This window comes from Camelus bactrianus, chromosome 13 (assembly GCF_048773025.1).
Source record: "Camelus bactrianus isolate YW-2024 breed Bactrian camel chromosome 13, ASM4877302v1, whole genome shotgun sequence".
Taxonomy (NCBI): domain Eukaryota; kingdom Metazoa; phylum Chordata; class Mammalia; order Artiodactyla; family Camelidae; genus Camelus; species Camelus bactrianus.
This window is the reverse complement of record NC_133551.1, coordinates 74003964-74021847: the sequence shown is the minus strand read 5'-3', so window position 1 is coordinate 74021847 and position 17884 is coordinate 74003964. Positions and strand designations below refer to the sequence as shown.

Here is a 17884-nt window from a genome sequence, read left to right as displayed (position 1 = left end):
GGGAGAAGTAAAAGGGGGGATCTGCCCAAAACTTCCAAACGCAATGTTCAAATATACGTGATCATAAGCGGAAGGCAGCCCTGACATGAATGGAGAAAGAGAGCAAAAAACGGTAGGTGATAAAGTGCATTAACCCTAAGTTATCCCTGTAAAGTCATCTCCTTCATTACAATCCTAAAATTGAACCTGCTAGGAGCCAGATTCTATTTCAGTAATATTTTCACTGGTATAATTCATCATTTGCCTTCCTAAAAATTTTCCATCCTGTAAATCAGGGGCCTCCTCTGACAGGAGCTAACCACACACAGCTCCACACTGATACACCACGAAGAGCTCACGTGAAGAATTCCTCCCCGTACCATCAACGTGCAGTAAAGGTCTTCCCCCACCTATGAGTTTTTCATTTGCACGTTCTTCTGTATTTCATGCTACCTTTTACCCTGACAAATGCGCAAAACTTAAGTGTCCCTTCAAAATTTGTTCCCAACTTCTATCAGAAGAAAGGGGAGAGGAAACAAAAAGGAACAATTAATACAATTCAAAAACTTCACTTAATATCTATTCGGGTAAGAATTCAACTTGTCCTAAATCTGCTTATTATGATCGGCTCCCTAAGTTAACTCCAGTGAGAGCTGTCTGTCTGAGCCCTGTCTGCAAACAGGACACACAAAAAAGCATAACCTCCCCTCACAGAAAAGACTGGAGTCCAGTCCCACCAAGCAGAGGGCACAAAACCCGGTCTTGGGAATGCCTCCACCTTCTCAGGCATCAACTCCTCCCTTTACTCCTCCCCTACAGAATTCACAAGTCACACAACAAAACAGACATACACAACAAATGCCATCTTTGCTGAAACAAACAAAATAAACAAAAACCCTGGAATCTCAACTTCTAACACAAATGTCAATGCACATGTTTCTTTTTTAATTGCCAAGAAAATGTCCATAAGCTCCAAAAGACAGGATGGACTGCTTCCTTTGGAAGCAATAGAAAATTATGTGACATATAAGTTATCATTTCTTAAAAAAAAATCCATTTTAAGGTGATACAGTTGCAACCATAATCCACAACTGTCCCCTGCGTATGTCAAAACGTATGCACCATTTCATTTTCAGACTTCAGAAAAAGAGCACAAGAATTATAATTTGCTCAAGCAAACAGGCTCTCAATCAAAACAAGTTCCACCCACCTTCAAAGCAACCAATAGCTGCCCACCTACCACCCTTCCTAAACCGTCCAAACAGAGCGGCTCTCGGCCCGCCGGTCCCACCAGCCACACAGCCAGCCGGCCGGCCAACCTGCGGGCTTGCTCTGCAGGTGCCTGAAGGCCAACAAGCACCAGACACCCAGCGAATCCCGGGTTAAAACTGCACCCGGAGAGGAAGAGGTGAGGGGAAGGGGGAGAGGACAGGGACCAGGGGGACCCAGAACGTTCTCCATTTGCTTAATGATCTCCGAGGAGACCCCACTCTCAGCTCTGATCTCACGCTTCGCGACACCACCGACCAGGCCAGCCAGGGCTGATGCAGGCTCAGAACGAGCACCGGGAATGATGGCATGGTTCATAAACATCCTCCGAAGTGAGAAAGGGCAGCGACACCATCACTCTGGAGGTGAGGCCAGAGGAGGGAGCCTACCTGCAGGGGCTGAGCGGCTCGTCCATGACTAACAGGCTCTGCTGAGTCTAGCTGTGTCCTCGGCTCTCTACTGACTGTGGAAACTCTGCCCTTTTCTACTCTAACAACTCAAAATGGAGGCACATGCCGTCTGAGAGACCTCAGAGAGCTTCCACTGAGCTTGTGCTATGACCTAAGCCTTCACGCAGAACGCAGAAACTTCCCCCCACACTGACAGGACTGAGCATGTGCTGTGACCCTCCCTCATCCACACACTGTCTCTCGGCGCAATCAATCTCAGCCCTGCCGTTTCCGTAAATAAAGCCCAGCCGGCAGCCTCCGCAGCCTCCCGCACACCAAGCTAGTGTGCAGGGAAGTGGGGCCTTGGCAGGGGGATCCAGACAGCCGACCCCGGGCACTCGGCGAGCAGGGCCGTCGAGAGGCTCGGTCAAGACAACAAGTTTTGTTCTGTCTTTTCTTTTAAAAAAATTAATTATGCTTTTAAATAACAAGATCATCAAGAAAGAACAGAATCAAAAAGCACAGATATGAATGAGTCTCTGTGAGACTGATTAACAGAAATACTGCAGTATACTTAAAAACACAGCAGTGGCTACTCTAGGGGAGCAACCCCACACATTTGTTTTTGGAGACTTTGACCGTTCGGAAAAGGGCCACAGCAACAGTGCTGGGCAAGTTACGGAGCACTGGGTGTCATCACGGCTACAGACAGGGTGGAAGGCCCAGCAAGTGGAGTATGCAAATGAAGAACACCGTATTTTATGCAAAGAGCTCAGTCTCCCTTAGATAAGAAGTTCTAAAATCACCTGAATAATAAATAAAAATATCTCCTAACTCGATACTAACCCAATCAAGGGTGTGCAGCACAAGTACTGTCCTTCTCACAACAAGAAGCGCAGGAAGGCTCAGATCAGGAGGTCAGAGAACACCCTGCCACAAACACCCGAGCACCTGACCACCTCAGGGTCGGTCTCGACTCAAAACTCCAGGCAGTTCTTTGTGACGCTGCCCATGAAAGCTAAATTCATTTCAAATTTAATCAGAAAAGACTTCTAAAGCCACATAAGGAAGACCACACCATCCTGGTCACACTGAGCACCACGAAGTTTTCACACTGCCCACAGCACCAGCCAGAACATTTTCTGTTAAAAATCCTTAAAAACACGTTTTGTGGCCTCTTCCCCAACCTCTACCTCCAACAGTAGGCAAACTGGGCTGTCAGCCATGTAAGAAATCCTAGTTCTGCATGTGGACGTCGGCTTAGTTTCCATTTGCAAACTAAGAAATGATTCTACATATGATTACTTAGCTATAATGTTAAAACAAAAGGAATACCATGAAACTCTCAAAATTTTATAAAGGACAAGAGAGGGTAGGAAGGGGCAGTACCAACTCTGTTTCCCACAAATGTAATGGAGTGTGAAGAAATTAAACCTGCTTAAAAGAAGATTCAGTGTCCTCAAGATTCCTAAACACAGAACCCATCTCCCTTCCTCAGTGTCCCTGTTTATGCTCTCAAATAAACTAAATTGAGACTATGATTAAATAATAAAATTTTCATCTTGCTGAAAATGTAATTTACACAAGAAATGCCAAACACAGTTTGGTCAAAGTTTTACTTTTGACCCCGCACATGAAGCAAGTGTCTACACATTGGACGACCACCTTACCTATTGCTATCTGAGACATCATGTCCCTAGAAATTTGACTAGAAACAGTCTAGAGACAAAGACTTTCTAAAAACAAGAGCAGCTGAATTGGAACCTAGCAGCCAAACAGCATAAATATGACCACCAAAATGTTTCCTTCAAAAGTGCTTTAAAAAAATAAGTAAACCCTTTCACATGTAAATTACTTACTTGGAGAAATCAGCATAAAATAATAATTTTAAAAATTCATCATTACTCTGAAAAACCACGGGAGCTGTTCCATGGAACACAGGATACAAACAGTTCTTGTGATGGCAAGTCAAGAAATGTGGACTATAATCTTGGTCCCACAAAATGCCATGAGCAACACTAGGGGCAAGTTACCAACATCCTACGGCCACATCTCTGGGATACTGGATCCCAGGAGTGAACCCTGCCCATGTCAACACCCTCTTCATTGCCTTTCTTGACACTGTCAGCCCACAGCTGTCCTTTCCATACCACTTGGACAGGCTTTCCTCCTCCCATGACCCCTCAGGCAGCATACCCCAGGGCTCACTCTTGAGGCCTCCTCTCTTTCACAATCTCCCGTGTGAAGAAGCCACGCCCTCCTCCAACAAGCTCCTCTCTGGAGACAGCTCTTCACTAGGAGCAGCCTGCACATCTGAGGGAGAACTCTGTTCTCCTGCTGAACCTTAACTCATCACGCCCTTTGCTGGGGCGCCTCAACTCTCTTAACAGATGCTAAGCTCAAAATACTCTTCACTGAAGCCACACAAGTCTCTCGTTTTGTACCTCAAAAATATACATAACTGGATGCACTGAGAACGGCACAGTAGCACTCACACATAGTTTACACCTAGAAGGATTACATAAGATAATCTAATCGTGAGGAGTATCAACACAACAAATCGAAGAATTTTGGCAAAACTGGCTTCTACTCTTCAAAAATGTTAATATCACAACAAAACAAACAAACAAACAAAAGGCTAGGAAACATGTTATGAAAACAAAGGATATTAAAGAGATACAACAACTAAACACCAATGCATGACCATAGGGGAAAAATCACTATGAAGGTCAGTGTTAGAAAAACTGGCAAAATTTGAATGTGGACTGTATTAGACTATATGGTATTATAGCAACATTAACTTTCCTGATTTTGATAACTATACCATAGGTTATGTAAGAGAATGTCTTTGTTCTTGGACATTTAAATATTTAAGGGGAAAGCAACTTGACATCTGCATTTCATTCTCAAATGGTTCAGGAAAGGAAAATACTATGGAGAGAATAATTAATCAAGGATGGCAAACACAGAGAACATCACGGCAAAACAGATGATCAGCAAATCTGTAGTAAAGTTCAAAAGGTAACACATAAAGTAAAATCAATACAAATAAAATAATAAAGCAAATACTGGAAAATGTTAACAACTAGTGAACTGGGTGAAAGACACATGAGTTCCACGTGCTAAACTTTAACTCTTAGTTATGAATATAAAATTACACGCGGAAAATTTTTAAATATATAAAACAAAAAATACCTGGTAGTAGCCTTCAGCCCTCACTCCTCACGGAATCTGGAGAGTGGACACACCAGTGGCAGTGAGTGACCTGCCTCGCTACCTGCTTCCAGAGCACTCTCTAATCCCCAAACTAAATCCACTGAAGACCCAGCTGAAGTTCAATCCAGCCTCAGAATATGGGCTCAGGCCTCCTCATCAGAGGAAATGAGGGAGCCCTGGAACCTGGTGGTTTGGTAATTAAGCCAGTGTGCACTTTTAACCATACATTCCAATTCTAGAAACAGGCCCTGTTTCCACTGACGTCTTGTCTTACACTGAGGACACCTGGAACCTACTCAGTGCTGACAGGCCTCGAGGACCTAGGCCTTGCCTTCTCCACTGGTCTTGAACACTAGATGCTTCCTTACTGCTGACAACCTGCCCGGACCTCACTCCTGCTTCCCTTGCCTGTCGTGCTGCCTGCAGGGTAATGCCCGCACTTTGCACACGGGCCCCCAGGTGCTTCCTTCTGAGGCCTGCTGCTGGGTCTCCCCAGAAGTCCTGTGATCCCAGCACCTCCCCGCTGTCCCTGGATCTTAGACCCCCTCTCGCCTCCAATTAACCCCTAACCCGGAGAGAACAGGGGAAGGATTAGCACTTCTAAACAAAGGGGAGTTGGGGCTGAGCAGGTGAAAAGCATATATTATATTAATATTTTTTCTAAAATTAAAAATTAATATTATACAAAAACTGACTGAACAATCACTCTGTCCATTCTAGTACTTAATTTTTAGCGAGCAGAAAATCTGTTCATCAAAGGTAAAGTAACAGCTGTAACATGGACACTTCCTAGATTTAATTTTAAAGTTGTTTCTACTTACCAAAAATAGAAAAATGTATTTACAATAAGAAACTGTAAAGCAAAAATAGCAAAGAAAAGTAACATTCAGGAAACTCCAGAGAAAAAAACACTTGCTGGAAAGAAGATACCCTGACTCCTATTAGTACTACTTTCCCTTCAAGAGAAGGGAAGGTTTCAGAAACAGTTCATTTAAATTTTATTTTGTGACTGTCCCTGCTGTGTGGAAATGCAGCTGAGTTTTTACATCTGACGGTCTTACAGCCAGCAAGCAGGCTGACTTATCTGTCAGTTCTAACTACCTGTTCACATGTTTTCTCAGATTTTCTATGCTAAAAACTATTGCACCATCTTAATAAAGTTTCATTTCATCACTCTCGATTCTCGTGTATTTTCTTTTTCATGTCTTCACGGTCATGGGAATCCTTCTATTCTTTCTGATTTTAGAGAAAACACTTCCAACACGGCCCTTAAGTATGGTCCTTGCTGTAGGTGTCTGGTAAGTATTCTGCCAGAATAAGGAAGTTTCATTATACAGTTAACTCGTTAAGAGTTTCCCCCCACCTAGTACTGAATGGGTGTTGAATATTATCAAGTGTTTTCCTACATCAAGATGACTGTATATTTTTTCTTCTTCAATATGTTTAAAACTTTATAAAATACAGTAACAGATCATTATTAAACCATCCTTGTATTCTATAAACCCGACTAACTTGGACAAGCCTATTTTTCATGCTTTGCATATTCCACTTTCTAATATTTTAGTTAAACATTTTACATGCCTGTTTATAAGACTAACCTATAAATTTTACTTTTTTATCTGGTTTTGATATAAAGGTTTTACTAATAAAATAACTTGGGGAACGTACACCATCTTTCTCTGTTCTCTGGAACACTGGTAGAATTCACCTATAAAGTGTGAGTCTAATTTTTTTTTTCATCTAATGAGAAGAAAGGGAGTGTCCTGTACAAATGATGAAAACGGTCTTTAAAGGGAGAAGGCATGCATTTTTACCCACTTCCTCTTTCTTCCAGCCTTAAATTTGGATGTCAGGGCCACCATTCCATCACCACCTTGGGCACAAGGTAAGAGCTGAAGTTAGGGACAGTAGAGGGTGGGTCTCTGATGTCTGGAGGGCCTCATACCAGCCTAGGATTGCTTCCTTTCAAACTTGGCTTATTGAGAGAGAAATAAAAATTCTACTTAAAGTCTGTTACATAGTCTCTTTATGACAGCTCTGGCACTGAAGTTCTCAGATGTGTATCTCATCAACTGTTTTACCTGACTCAAGTTGAAGGCACATAGTTTCTTCCAACATTTTGGAATTTCTGACAGTGAGCTCAGCATTCAAAGATCTGCATCTGCAGATACCCCTGCAGGTTCTGAATGAGGGTGTGTCCTTCTCCATAATTGTACGTGTGCTTCTGTCAGCTGTCCAGGGCAGCTCACTGGTACAAGACCACTTTTTACATTATCTTCTCATCCTGGAGTTCTCGTATTTTTCAAGAGTGTAAATTCAAGCCCCAACACTCATGGCGGCAAGGCCCAAAGTTATGAACTGTAAGGGGAATTCTCCTTCTATTCCTCCTCTTCTGTTTTTGATCTAAAGTCCCAAAGCCAAAAAGGTTTCCCTGTCACTTCCCTCCAGTTCCAGAGGTAGTTCACCCTAGTTCACCTTCCACCAAAAGGACAGACCTTTGTTGATCCTAACTTTGTACAGGCTCTCAGCTCCAACTCCCAAAACACTTGAAATCAAGACCTCATCTCCTGTACCTGGTGGGTGTTAAAACCAAAGACCCTGCGTGAAGGAGACAGACGATGACCCGACCTTCTCACTGTGGGCTGCTGAACTTCTCAGTTCTCCTCATTCTTGCAAGCTCAGCTCTGCATTTATTATGCTGTATTTTATTCAACATTTGTAGATATTTACTGGCAGAACCTTTTTTGGAATTAACAAATCTGATTTTTGGGGTCTTATTAAAGTTCTTTTATATTCACTAGGCTGTGTCTCCAGATGGACTTGTGTGCTCAACTGTCTCCAACACGTGCCACCTCAGGGAAATGCTCTGAGAGTTCAGTGTGATGGCAGAGCAAAAGCAACAAGAAAATATTTATACCCAGCTCTAGCTTCTTGTACCTGAAAGCAATACAACTGCCACGAGCTGTGATGAGTAGAAAAGGTGGCTTCACTAAAACAGAAACAAATTTAGAACTCCAAATTAACTGAGATAAAGGGGATCTCGAGTGCCACTTTCCAGGTGAAGTATAAATATTTATGTTGAAAAAGGATGGTCACAGTGTTATCTGACCATATTATTTAAGTACTGGAAAAGCCATAAGTGTTCAACAATATGAGAACAGATGAATTATGGGACATCCATATGATGGCCTATACAAGGTGCTCATTAAAATATTTTTGTAAAATGTTTAATGACATGGTACTCTGCTCATAATAGAAGATGAATGAATAGAGGAATGCATGATATGTACATCATATATAAAGAATATTTTGATGACAATCTTAATATATACACATACACCTATACATATGCACACAGATGTATATTTAAGGAAAAACTCAAATATAGGTTATAGAATTACATATTCTATCAGTTTGCTTCTTTAACTTCTGTGTTTGTCAAGTTATTCTCCAGTGAACACATACTTTTTTCTTCATTAGAAAAACTAAAAGTTATTTGCCAGCTCAGCCATAAGAAAATTCACTTGTAAGTGACCCAATCTGTGATGAAATCACAGAAATTAAGAGCACATGTTTTGAGTCAAATAGGTTTGGGGGTTTCCTGTTTACTAACTGTGTGCCTTAGGTAGCTGTTTAATATAGCATCAATTTCTTCATTTATAAAATAAAGATATTACCAGTTTCACTGAGATCTTATGGTAATTTAAAAATTAAACAATTTAGGGGGCGGGTATAGCTCAGTGGAAAAGTGAGTAGTAACATGTCTAGCACGCACGAGGTCCTGGGTTCGATCCCCAGTACCTCCATGAAAAAATGAATAAATAAACCTAATCAACTCCCCCAACAAAAGACCTAAAAAACAAAACAAAAACATATTTAAAAAATTAAACGATCTAGTGCAAAGTCAGCACCCACTACATGGTAGTAGCAGCTATTCTCCCACACACCTTGACAGATGACATTACAAAATTTGATTCCTTGAGGTAACACTAAGGAGTATCATATGATAAACCTACTAAAAATACAGCTCAAGATGTCAAAACCCACCCATGTGTGGGAGAGAGCAGAGCTGTGACAAGAAATTCTAAGTAAAAATATTACAGACAATGAGATACGGTTTTCCACATTTTTAAAAAATAATTTTTAAGTAATTTTAAAAAATTGATTTCAATTAAGTTTATTTGCAATGTTGTGTTAGTTTCAGGTATAGAGCAAAGTGATTCAGCTACATATATATTCTTTTTTACAGATCCTTTTCCACTGTTAAAGATGAGAATCACAAATAAAGAAAAAGGGAAAAAACTAGCAGGAAACTTGTGATATTGGATTAGAATTAGAAAATCTGGTATGAATTCATGGATACATACATAGACACACACATACAGAGAAAATCTGGTATGAACTCATGGGGACACACACACACACACACACAATGAAATACAAGCTAAAAGTGCACATTGTCTCCCTCCGTCCTTTCCCCAAGCCTGAGAGCAGGGATACAAAGTAACACACACACCTAACACCAGATCTGGGTTCCTAAATAGCATTCTCCAAAATCTGGGACAATCTGACCCAGATGAATGATAGTAACAGACTACAAACGACTGAATAAAACAAGCAGCCATCAAGCCATCCTGATATAAATGAATGAATAATTCAAAGTTTGATGAGGAAGAGGATATCTATACGGTCTCAAAGCAACCTCCTACAAAGCAGTCGTCAACTATAAAAGGAAACAGAGAACTTGCACAATTCCAAAGACTGGCAGACACCACCTTATTCAACAAATCAAAATGAACATTACCAGCAATGGGACAAACTAGAATTGTGTAGCACTTGATAGGATGTATAAAAAGAACACACGACTTTTGTATTGTCCCCGTCAAAGATACATGACCTAAATCTAACGATAAACAAAATAAATACAAACTGAGGGAAAGTCTACAAAATAATTAGCTTATAATCTTCCAAAGTACCAAGGTCATGAAGTGAAGGTAAGACTAAGAGACTGTTTCAGATTGAAGGAGCCTAAACAGATATGCCAACTAAATCCATAATGCTGAACTGGGTTCCCTTTGCTATAAAACTTGAATGGGGTCTGAACATTCCAGAGCAGTAATAGTCCCTTGTGAATTTTCTGATTTTGAGGGCTGCATTGTGGCTATGTAAGAGAATGTTTTTATTCATGGGAAATATACAATAATACAGCCTCTTGCTGACAACATACTTTCAAACAGTTCAGTTAAGCAAAGGTCTTCTACTGTGCTTGCGACTGTTCTGTAAGGTTGATATTGTTTCAAAACAAAATAAAATAACATGAACCATGAAAGTTAAACACTCAGAGCAGTGCCAGGTGCACAGTCCTCACTAACTATAGCTATTATTAGTAACATAACATTGCCACGGTCATGGGAGAGATTAAATATAAATCCTTGCAAGGGCCTCAGTTTGTGATTGCTACTAAGTATAATAATAGTAATGCTTAAACCTCAATATTGTTTTTTAAAAAGCCCTCCTTTTCTTGGAAGAAGAAAAGCAGAGAGGGCACAGGAGGTTACAGGTGATCCCATGACCGGGGACGTCCTCTCCTGGGTTAGACAGAAGAGCAGCTATTACCAAGAGAAGACTCACATTCAAGAAGCAAAGAACCAAGAACATAATCACGTTTCATGCTGCAGACCAAGCCTCTGAAGAGACCTCTGACACTTGCATAAGCCAGTATTAGAGAGCGGGACGGCTCAGTGACACAGATACACAGAATGCTACATTTTAAATAATACATTCTCTTCACTATCCCTGAATGCACTTTAGGGACCTAAGAAACTCTTATTTAGCAAGGGGAAACAGACTGGTTCCTGGGAAAATTCATGCTTAATTATTTAAAAGTAAAGACATCTCGTGGGGAGGGTATAGCTCACTGGCAGAGTGTGTACTCAGCATCCATGAGGTCTTGGGTTCACTCTCCAGTATCTCTGCTAAAAAAAAATTAAATAAATAAACCAAGAAAGGCACCTCCTCTCAAATGGCCACTATGCCATCTTTTGTTCTTACTGGGACTCCATTCGCCATCATTTCCTTCCCCTCCTAACTCACTGGCCTGAGGCAGAAAGGTAAGCAGAACTTTTCTAAGAAACGAAAGGCACAAACTCAGAAAAGGTCAAAGTACGATAAAAAAGGCACTGGCCAATAGGCTGAACTTGCTGAGGTGAAAGAACGAACAACAGAATTTCAACAAACCCTCCGTGCTATACAGAGGACAGGTCTGTTTGCTATAAAATGCCCAAATCTCTTTCTCAACAAATATTTTTTTCAATTTTGGTTCTCAATTTTTCAATAAAATATTGACTGGAGACATGTATTATTTCACAGCAATACCACTTGTTTTTTATAATTATTGGGTCAGTTTCATTACGGTCAGTGAAAAATTTACCCTACATTTTGAGCAGCTGTATATTTTCAAAGAATTTTATAATTAATACTCCAAACAAAGTCAAGAATCTCCAGTGCTCAAACTTCCGTATGTTAGCAAATCAACCAGACGGGTTACGGTCTACCTGGTAGAATCCAGACATCTTAGGAAGCAGCTCATGTTCTGCTTTTGGATTTCACATTTTACAGGGTTCAAAAAAAAAAAAAAAAAAAAAAACTTTGATATTTTTCAACTTTTTCTTCAAAGGAAAATTATAATTATTTTTGCAATTCCAAAGAAGCAACAAAAAAAATGACAGTTTACAAAACCTACCCAATGGGTAGCTTTCGTTAGCCTCATTTTATTGAAGTGGAAACAGAGTCTGGGAAATATAAGCTTCACCCATGGACAGAAAGATGAAGTGGGAGCACAGAATTGGAATCCAGGTTGCCTGGGTCCGAGGAAGAGGAGGAGAGATCTTTCCAGGTTTTTGGTCTTAACAAAAGGATCAAGCACTCAAATTAATGGCCATGAGGTACCAGACAAATAAAAAAGCAACTAAGGAGAGTAAAAGGCTGGATGTAACAAGGTCCCTACACTCATCCCTTTTTATAAGCTAGGACCAACCTACTTTAGTTTAACCAAGGATGCTGGTGTTTTGGTTAAATATATATAAGGTCTAACTGACTTTATGTATTAGGACCTCTGAGCTGAAATTCACTGACTTTAAGTTTCTAACCAGATTTTGGATCAGACGCTCCGAACAAAATGAGAATATAATGACATTATGTTTCAGGGAATGCTGACTGCAGAAGTAAATTTGGAGTGCCTCTAATCTACTGAGCAAAAGGGAACACTCCCTGAGTGCAGAAATGTCAAAACAAACTCCAAAAGCAAAGCCAGTTACCAAAGGTTCAAAGTTCTCTCTCATTTGCCAGCCTCTCATCCTACCTGAAGCTAGAAACATCTACTCCCACATTTTTTGCCCAAGTTTTGTTCCTTAAATGTCATGGCTTACCAAGAATGCAGTGTCACAATCCCTTAGCAAAGGTCCTTAGGATCAGAGGATTTCAAGAATTCAGAACTTGTGGATTCAGAAAGGCACTGCAGTGAATACGTCACATACTATGCAAGGCCCCAGCAGTGTCTGAGGAATAACCTCTGTTCTGTCACACTGGTACTTCTGTAGTGGAAGTTGTGCAAATTCGCATCAAGTGAACTGAATAAAGAATTAAAAAGCCACACACCAGTTCAGATCAAGTTTGACCTCAGGGTCAAATGAGTTTTAGCACCCAACTTAGCATAAAGAGTTTTTGATCCTCAAAGCTTTCAGATTTCAGAATTGAAAATAAAAGATTATGAATCTATATTATAGTGGGTGCTTTATTATATTAATAGTACTCTAAGTAGAAAAAAATAATTAATGAAATATAAATGTATACCTTATAATACCGAATCAATTCTAGCCAATTACAAGAAATCCACCCTTGCCAAATTTAAAGGCAATGAACCAAAGAATACAGAAAAGTCTGTTTCCCACTATCAAGCATGTGTTCAATAAGGTAATACTATCAAAACCAAAACGTTCTGGACAACCAGGCCCCTGATAAGATATAATATTCAGAAATATAATAACTAGGTTGGGGGGAAAAGTAGCTAAACACTAGGGTTTAAAAAGGATCTATGACAAACTTAGGGGGGAAAAACAAACTTTCAGTTGCAGCTTAAGATGCTAAATAAATTATGGCAAACAAGATAAATCAATTTTTTTACTACTATCAGAAAATTTGCTGTGAGAAATACACAATTCCATCCTGAACTTCAGCTTTAACTGCTCACCCAGAGTTCTCACACTACTTAAGGGGAGGAGAAGTCATCAAGTTTGGAGTCACAGAATCACCACCCTAACTTCCAGGGGTCCTACTGATCCAGGCACTACTTCACAGGGCTGTTAGAACACTGACATTGCCTCCCCAAATGATTCAGGGCACCAGGAATGAGCACACAGCACCACGCAGCCACAATTACATGCTAGTCTTGCTCATCCAAACAAGGGAGACCTACACCAGAAACCAGCTCACCACACAGCCCCGTCCCTCACAAAACCGAAGCAAAGACAGAAACAGGTGAATTCTCTGAGGGAGTGCACCCTGAGCACTCTAGGGATTGGGCTGTGCGTAAGCCAGGTGGAGAAAACACAGTTTTCTATACTCTGTTAAATCACATACACACTTTTGGTAATTTGAGCAGCTGTGGGAACCTCAAAGTTAGAAACTGACGTTGAGGGTGAAGCAGTGAGCTCGCGCTGTTAAGCCACGCTGGCTCCCCTGCTGCAAGTTTTCACATTGACTTTGTGAGAAGTTTGAGACCTGCCACAGACTTACTATCTGTAAGTAGACATTCAAATATCTGCTCACTTCAACTCATCCAACAACCTTTAAGCACTTACACCATATTCAGCACAAGCTGGACATGGGGAGCACAGGCATAGACATGAGCCAGCGGGAACAGGAAGGTCAAAGCACTAAAGGGAGACTCAGGATGCAGATCCTATAAGCGCACTGCCACAGGCACACATTTGTGTTGCTTTTTCAGGCGAGATAAATAAAACCTTCCACTGCATATCCAACCCACATTTTAAGACAAAACTGATGGGAATATCACCCTGAATGACTGCCAGCAACAGACAATAAAAAATGAGCGAAGAACATGTGTGAGTTTCTAGCTTACACAGTTACGTATCACTTTAAATAAGCAATTGGCAAAAACAGGTGCATAACCAAACCTAATGAAAAATAAATTTGATTAGCTGTTATGAACCCAAGAGCTACACATTTAAAACACAAAAGCTATTGGGTCAATTCTCTAATACAGTCTAACTTGTGCAATATGGCAGCTACCTATCAGATAGTGAAATACACATGGCATCAGAGGAGTAACGGACTACTGTATATCTAGACAGACATCCAAGTTCAAGTGTTTCACACTTCACTTGGGCAGCAGGAAGCTATGACCAAGCAGTTAATGACTGGATACATAAAATAAACATTTCCTAATATAATACGCTTTTGAAATATTATCACTGATCAGCCTCTCTGCCATTAGAATAGGGCATGCTTTGAAATGAAAAGAGCTCAAATTCACTGTTTTCTACAGAAAAAAAGATAAGCAAAAAAGGTGACCGTTACACTACGACCCAATAGTTGCTGTCCAGTGTATATATGGAGAAAGTCACTAGGGTACACGCCCCGAAAGAGCTGTATGCAGCCTCTTGCAGCCATGACAGATAATGTGCCACCTTTTAATGACCCCAAGTTGACTACCTGAACAGCAACATTCCAAATTTTACATATAATTTCTCAGTATCCTCCAGGGAGATGTTTTCCCGAAACTACTCATCTTGCAATTATACTTGAGTTCTTCCACTAACTTCCCTGAGCTGAGCATCTTTTCTCTCTTTCTAAATCCTTGTATGTGTAGACTATGTCTTGACTGTTCTGAGCAGAGACTACTTGATCACCTAAATAATATTCTTTGTTTTTTTAAAATCCTTACCTGTAGTTGCATGATTAATACAGGATAAGCATGAATGCATGTACTCTTACAGAAGTTCTTCCAAGGACTAACTACAGTCTATTACAGACATAAAAAAGTCTTTGTTAAATTATTTTGACTCTATTGCTTTTCATTTAAAAAATAATGATTCCACCTGTTACACAGATCTTACCAAGACGGTTGAGAACTGGATGTGTCCATCTCACACCAGTAGTCTTACCAGAGATATTTCAGTGAGTGTTCCTGGGATTTTATTAAGTGAACAAATTACTAATCAATAAACTTTCTGTAATGGCCTTTTCAGTAAGGTATCATGGAAGTCTTGACTGAATGTGCATGAGGGTAATGGTGTCCCAATTCATGATAAGTAAGTTCAAAACACAGATCAACAAAATATATGTCTTTATCTTGCCCTCTCTAAACCCAAATTTTCTTACTTTTCCTTTTCTTAACAACAACAAAAAAGAGCAAACAATAAGCTGCTGTAGACACCAGTTCTAACATCTTCCAAAGGGGTCTACTAAAGGACTTTTCGTGTCTTTTCTCTCATCTTAACAGTACCTGCCCAGAAGTGCACGCACACAGACACATACACGAGAAAAGCAGAAGTCCTCGCTGAGGGGGCCCAAGTGTCTTACTTACCTCGTCTCAGGATTGTAGCCTAATATGTAGAAAAATGAATCCACTCGGGCTTTAAACTCTCTAGCAGCAAATATGTCAGAAAAATGGGAGATGTTACACTTCCCTCTGAAAATAAACAGACAAAAAAAATGTTAGCAATACCCTCAACTGCTTTGCAAACCAAAATACTCCAGAAGAGGAGGGGCGGCGGGAGACGCACCTAAGCCCATGAGCACGCAGTCTGCGAACACACAGAGGAGAGCTACTAACTGTACTTACCTAGTCAAAACAACGGGTGTTCCCCCAAAGCAAGAAAATGTCCAACATAGTATTTTTTGTTCCATGATTGCTTCAACGACCTACAACTTTACAGCCTACAACCTAATTGCTTTTAGCTCAGCATTTTAGTCTTAGAATAAAATTAACTAAACCAAAGATAAATTGAGGGCAGGATTGTGATGAAAGGATATGAAATTAGAAACGATGGGAAAATTTTAAACCTCAGTTATATTACTTTACCCAAAAAATCCACCTTTGTAAATCATCAAAACAAAATGGACCTTTTCTTCCTGTTACCTTGTAAGTAGAATGAGTAACTGTTAAATACTTTCCTTCTCCATAAGCATGCAAGAAATAAACTGTCTTAGAGATTAAAATCTAGAGAAATTTTAACTTTTTAAACATATAGATGGGTTTTACATAAAAACACACCTTTCCCGGGGAGGGGGATAATAGCTCCCCCCAAGAAAGAACACATGCTTAGCATGTACAAGGTCCTGAGTTTAATCACCAGTACCTCCAATTTAAAAAAAAAAAAAAAAAAAGATACTGACTACAAACACACTCTTCCCAAATTTTCAGGTAACATTAAACGACTGTAAGTTGGAACAGTTTCCCATGGAAATATTGCAATAAAGAGAAATAAGGCCTTCAGGTTCATCTACTAACAAAAAAGCTAACCCACAGTACAGCTGAAAACTCTACACCACCACAGAACTCCTTAAGCAGTGTTTCCACGCACCAAACGTAAATGTCAGAAACATCATCCCACACAGTAGGGCCCACCTTCCCACTACACAGACACACATACACAGGAGAGGTGAGAGAGTTCCCAAGAAAGCAGGGAGGTCTTAAGAATTTCAACTCCCTCAGCAGTCACAGAAGGCAGCTGTCAAGGGGAAGCCCAAAGCTGCGATCAGAGTAAACGGACCCGGAGGATCAAAGACACAGCACGGCACAGGCAGGATGCTTCCAGGGGTGTGACCACCCACTGCTGAACAGGCAGTCCTTTCCCACAAAGACTCCAGGAGTCGGCACGTTAACAACATACACACCAGCTCATGGCTAAGGCGTCAGTGAAAGAAACTAAGGGGTGTCAACATGGTGATGGACATTCGTTCACTTCCTACCAAATTAAAAAGCAACGTCCTCCCTTCCCGCAGGGCTTAAGTCATCTGTGACCAAAGCCTCAGGCGTGGGCAGAAGGTAAGATGAGTTCAATCTCCATTTTTAAAATTAAACAGAAATACTACTGATTTCTCGAAGCCCCTTGGGCACTACTGGTCAGACGATAATGCAGGGTTAGTGAGCGCTTGAAATGTGGCTGGTACAACTGAAGAGAGTGGAACTTTAAATTTTATTTAATCTTAATTGATGTAAATATAAATAGCCACACGCAGCTAGTGGCCACTATATCAAACAGCACAGATTTATATACTACTTCCATCATCACGGAAAGTTCTATTGGGCACACTGTTTTGTCAGTAACAAGATACAAGTAAAGGAAAATGTGGATTAGGTATCAACTTCCCAGGCCCAGGACCAGTCCCTCTTGTATTTAACTGGGACTAAAATGAGCTTCTGGGAAAGAAAAAGCAGGCAAGATAACTGGTCTAGATGGACAGTGCACTCACCCTGCAACTAACCACCCATCTATCTGAAACGGTTTAGTCCTGAAGCCTACAAGAAACAGCTATGCCCCTGTCAGTTAAATAGGTATACATAAACCTATTATGCCTATCTCATAAAAATATTAAGATCAAATAAGAAATCCACGGAACTCCGTATACTATTCAGCGTTACGTGAAGTAGGTTATTTCCATCAGTGTTCATTACTAAAGGAAAGTGATTCTTCTTCATTATTCTCATTACTCAAATTTAAGTTTACCCATAAACTTGAGTAATTAATAGATGAAACATATAGAAACCCTACCAACCCACAGCTCTAAACACAGGCATGGGAAATCAGGTACGTGTAAGACAGGGTCCTCAATCTCAGCACTCCTGACATCTCACACTGAGCAATCCTCTGCTGGCGGCACTGTCCTGCATGTAGGAGCATGGCAGGCCTCCACCCAGAGCACCCGCACGCACATCATTGTGACAACCAAGAACGATGCCAGAATGTTCCCTAGGAAGGGCAATACAATTGCTGATATTCACCGCA

The 17884-nt window shown here is 40.6% G+C and overlaps 1 protein-coding gene across 4 annotated transcripts in view; it reads right to left on the bottom strand.

Annotated features, from left to right (window-relative positions):
• The window catches only part of RERE (arginine-glutamic acid dipeptide repeats), a 366200-nt gene that overhangs the window by 130197 nt on the left and 218119 nt on the right, over window positions 1-17884 (bottom strand). For 3 of the 4 annotated variants that reach the window (XM_074377496.1, XM_074377499.1, XM_074377498.1), the window contains one exon: window positions 15460-15564. In XM_074377496.1, coding sequence (XP_074233597.1) covers window positions 15460-15564 — 105 coding nt within the window. Of the gene's footprint in view, window positions 1-1637; window positions 1836-15459; window positions 15565-17884 lie in introns of those variants that run through there. The other variant, XM_074377500.1, reaches the window with a different exon arrangement.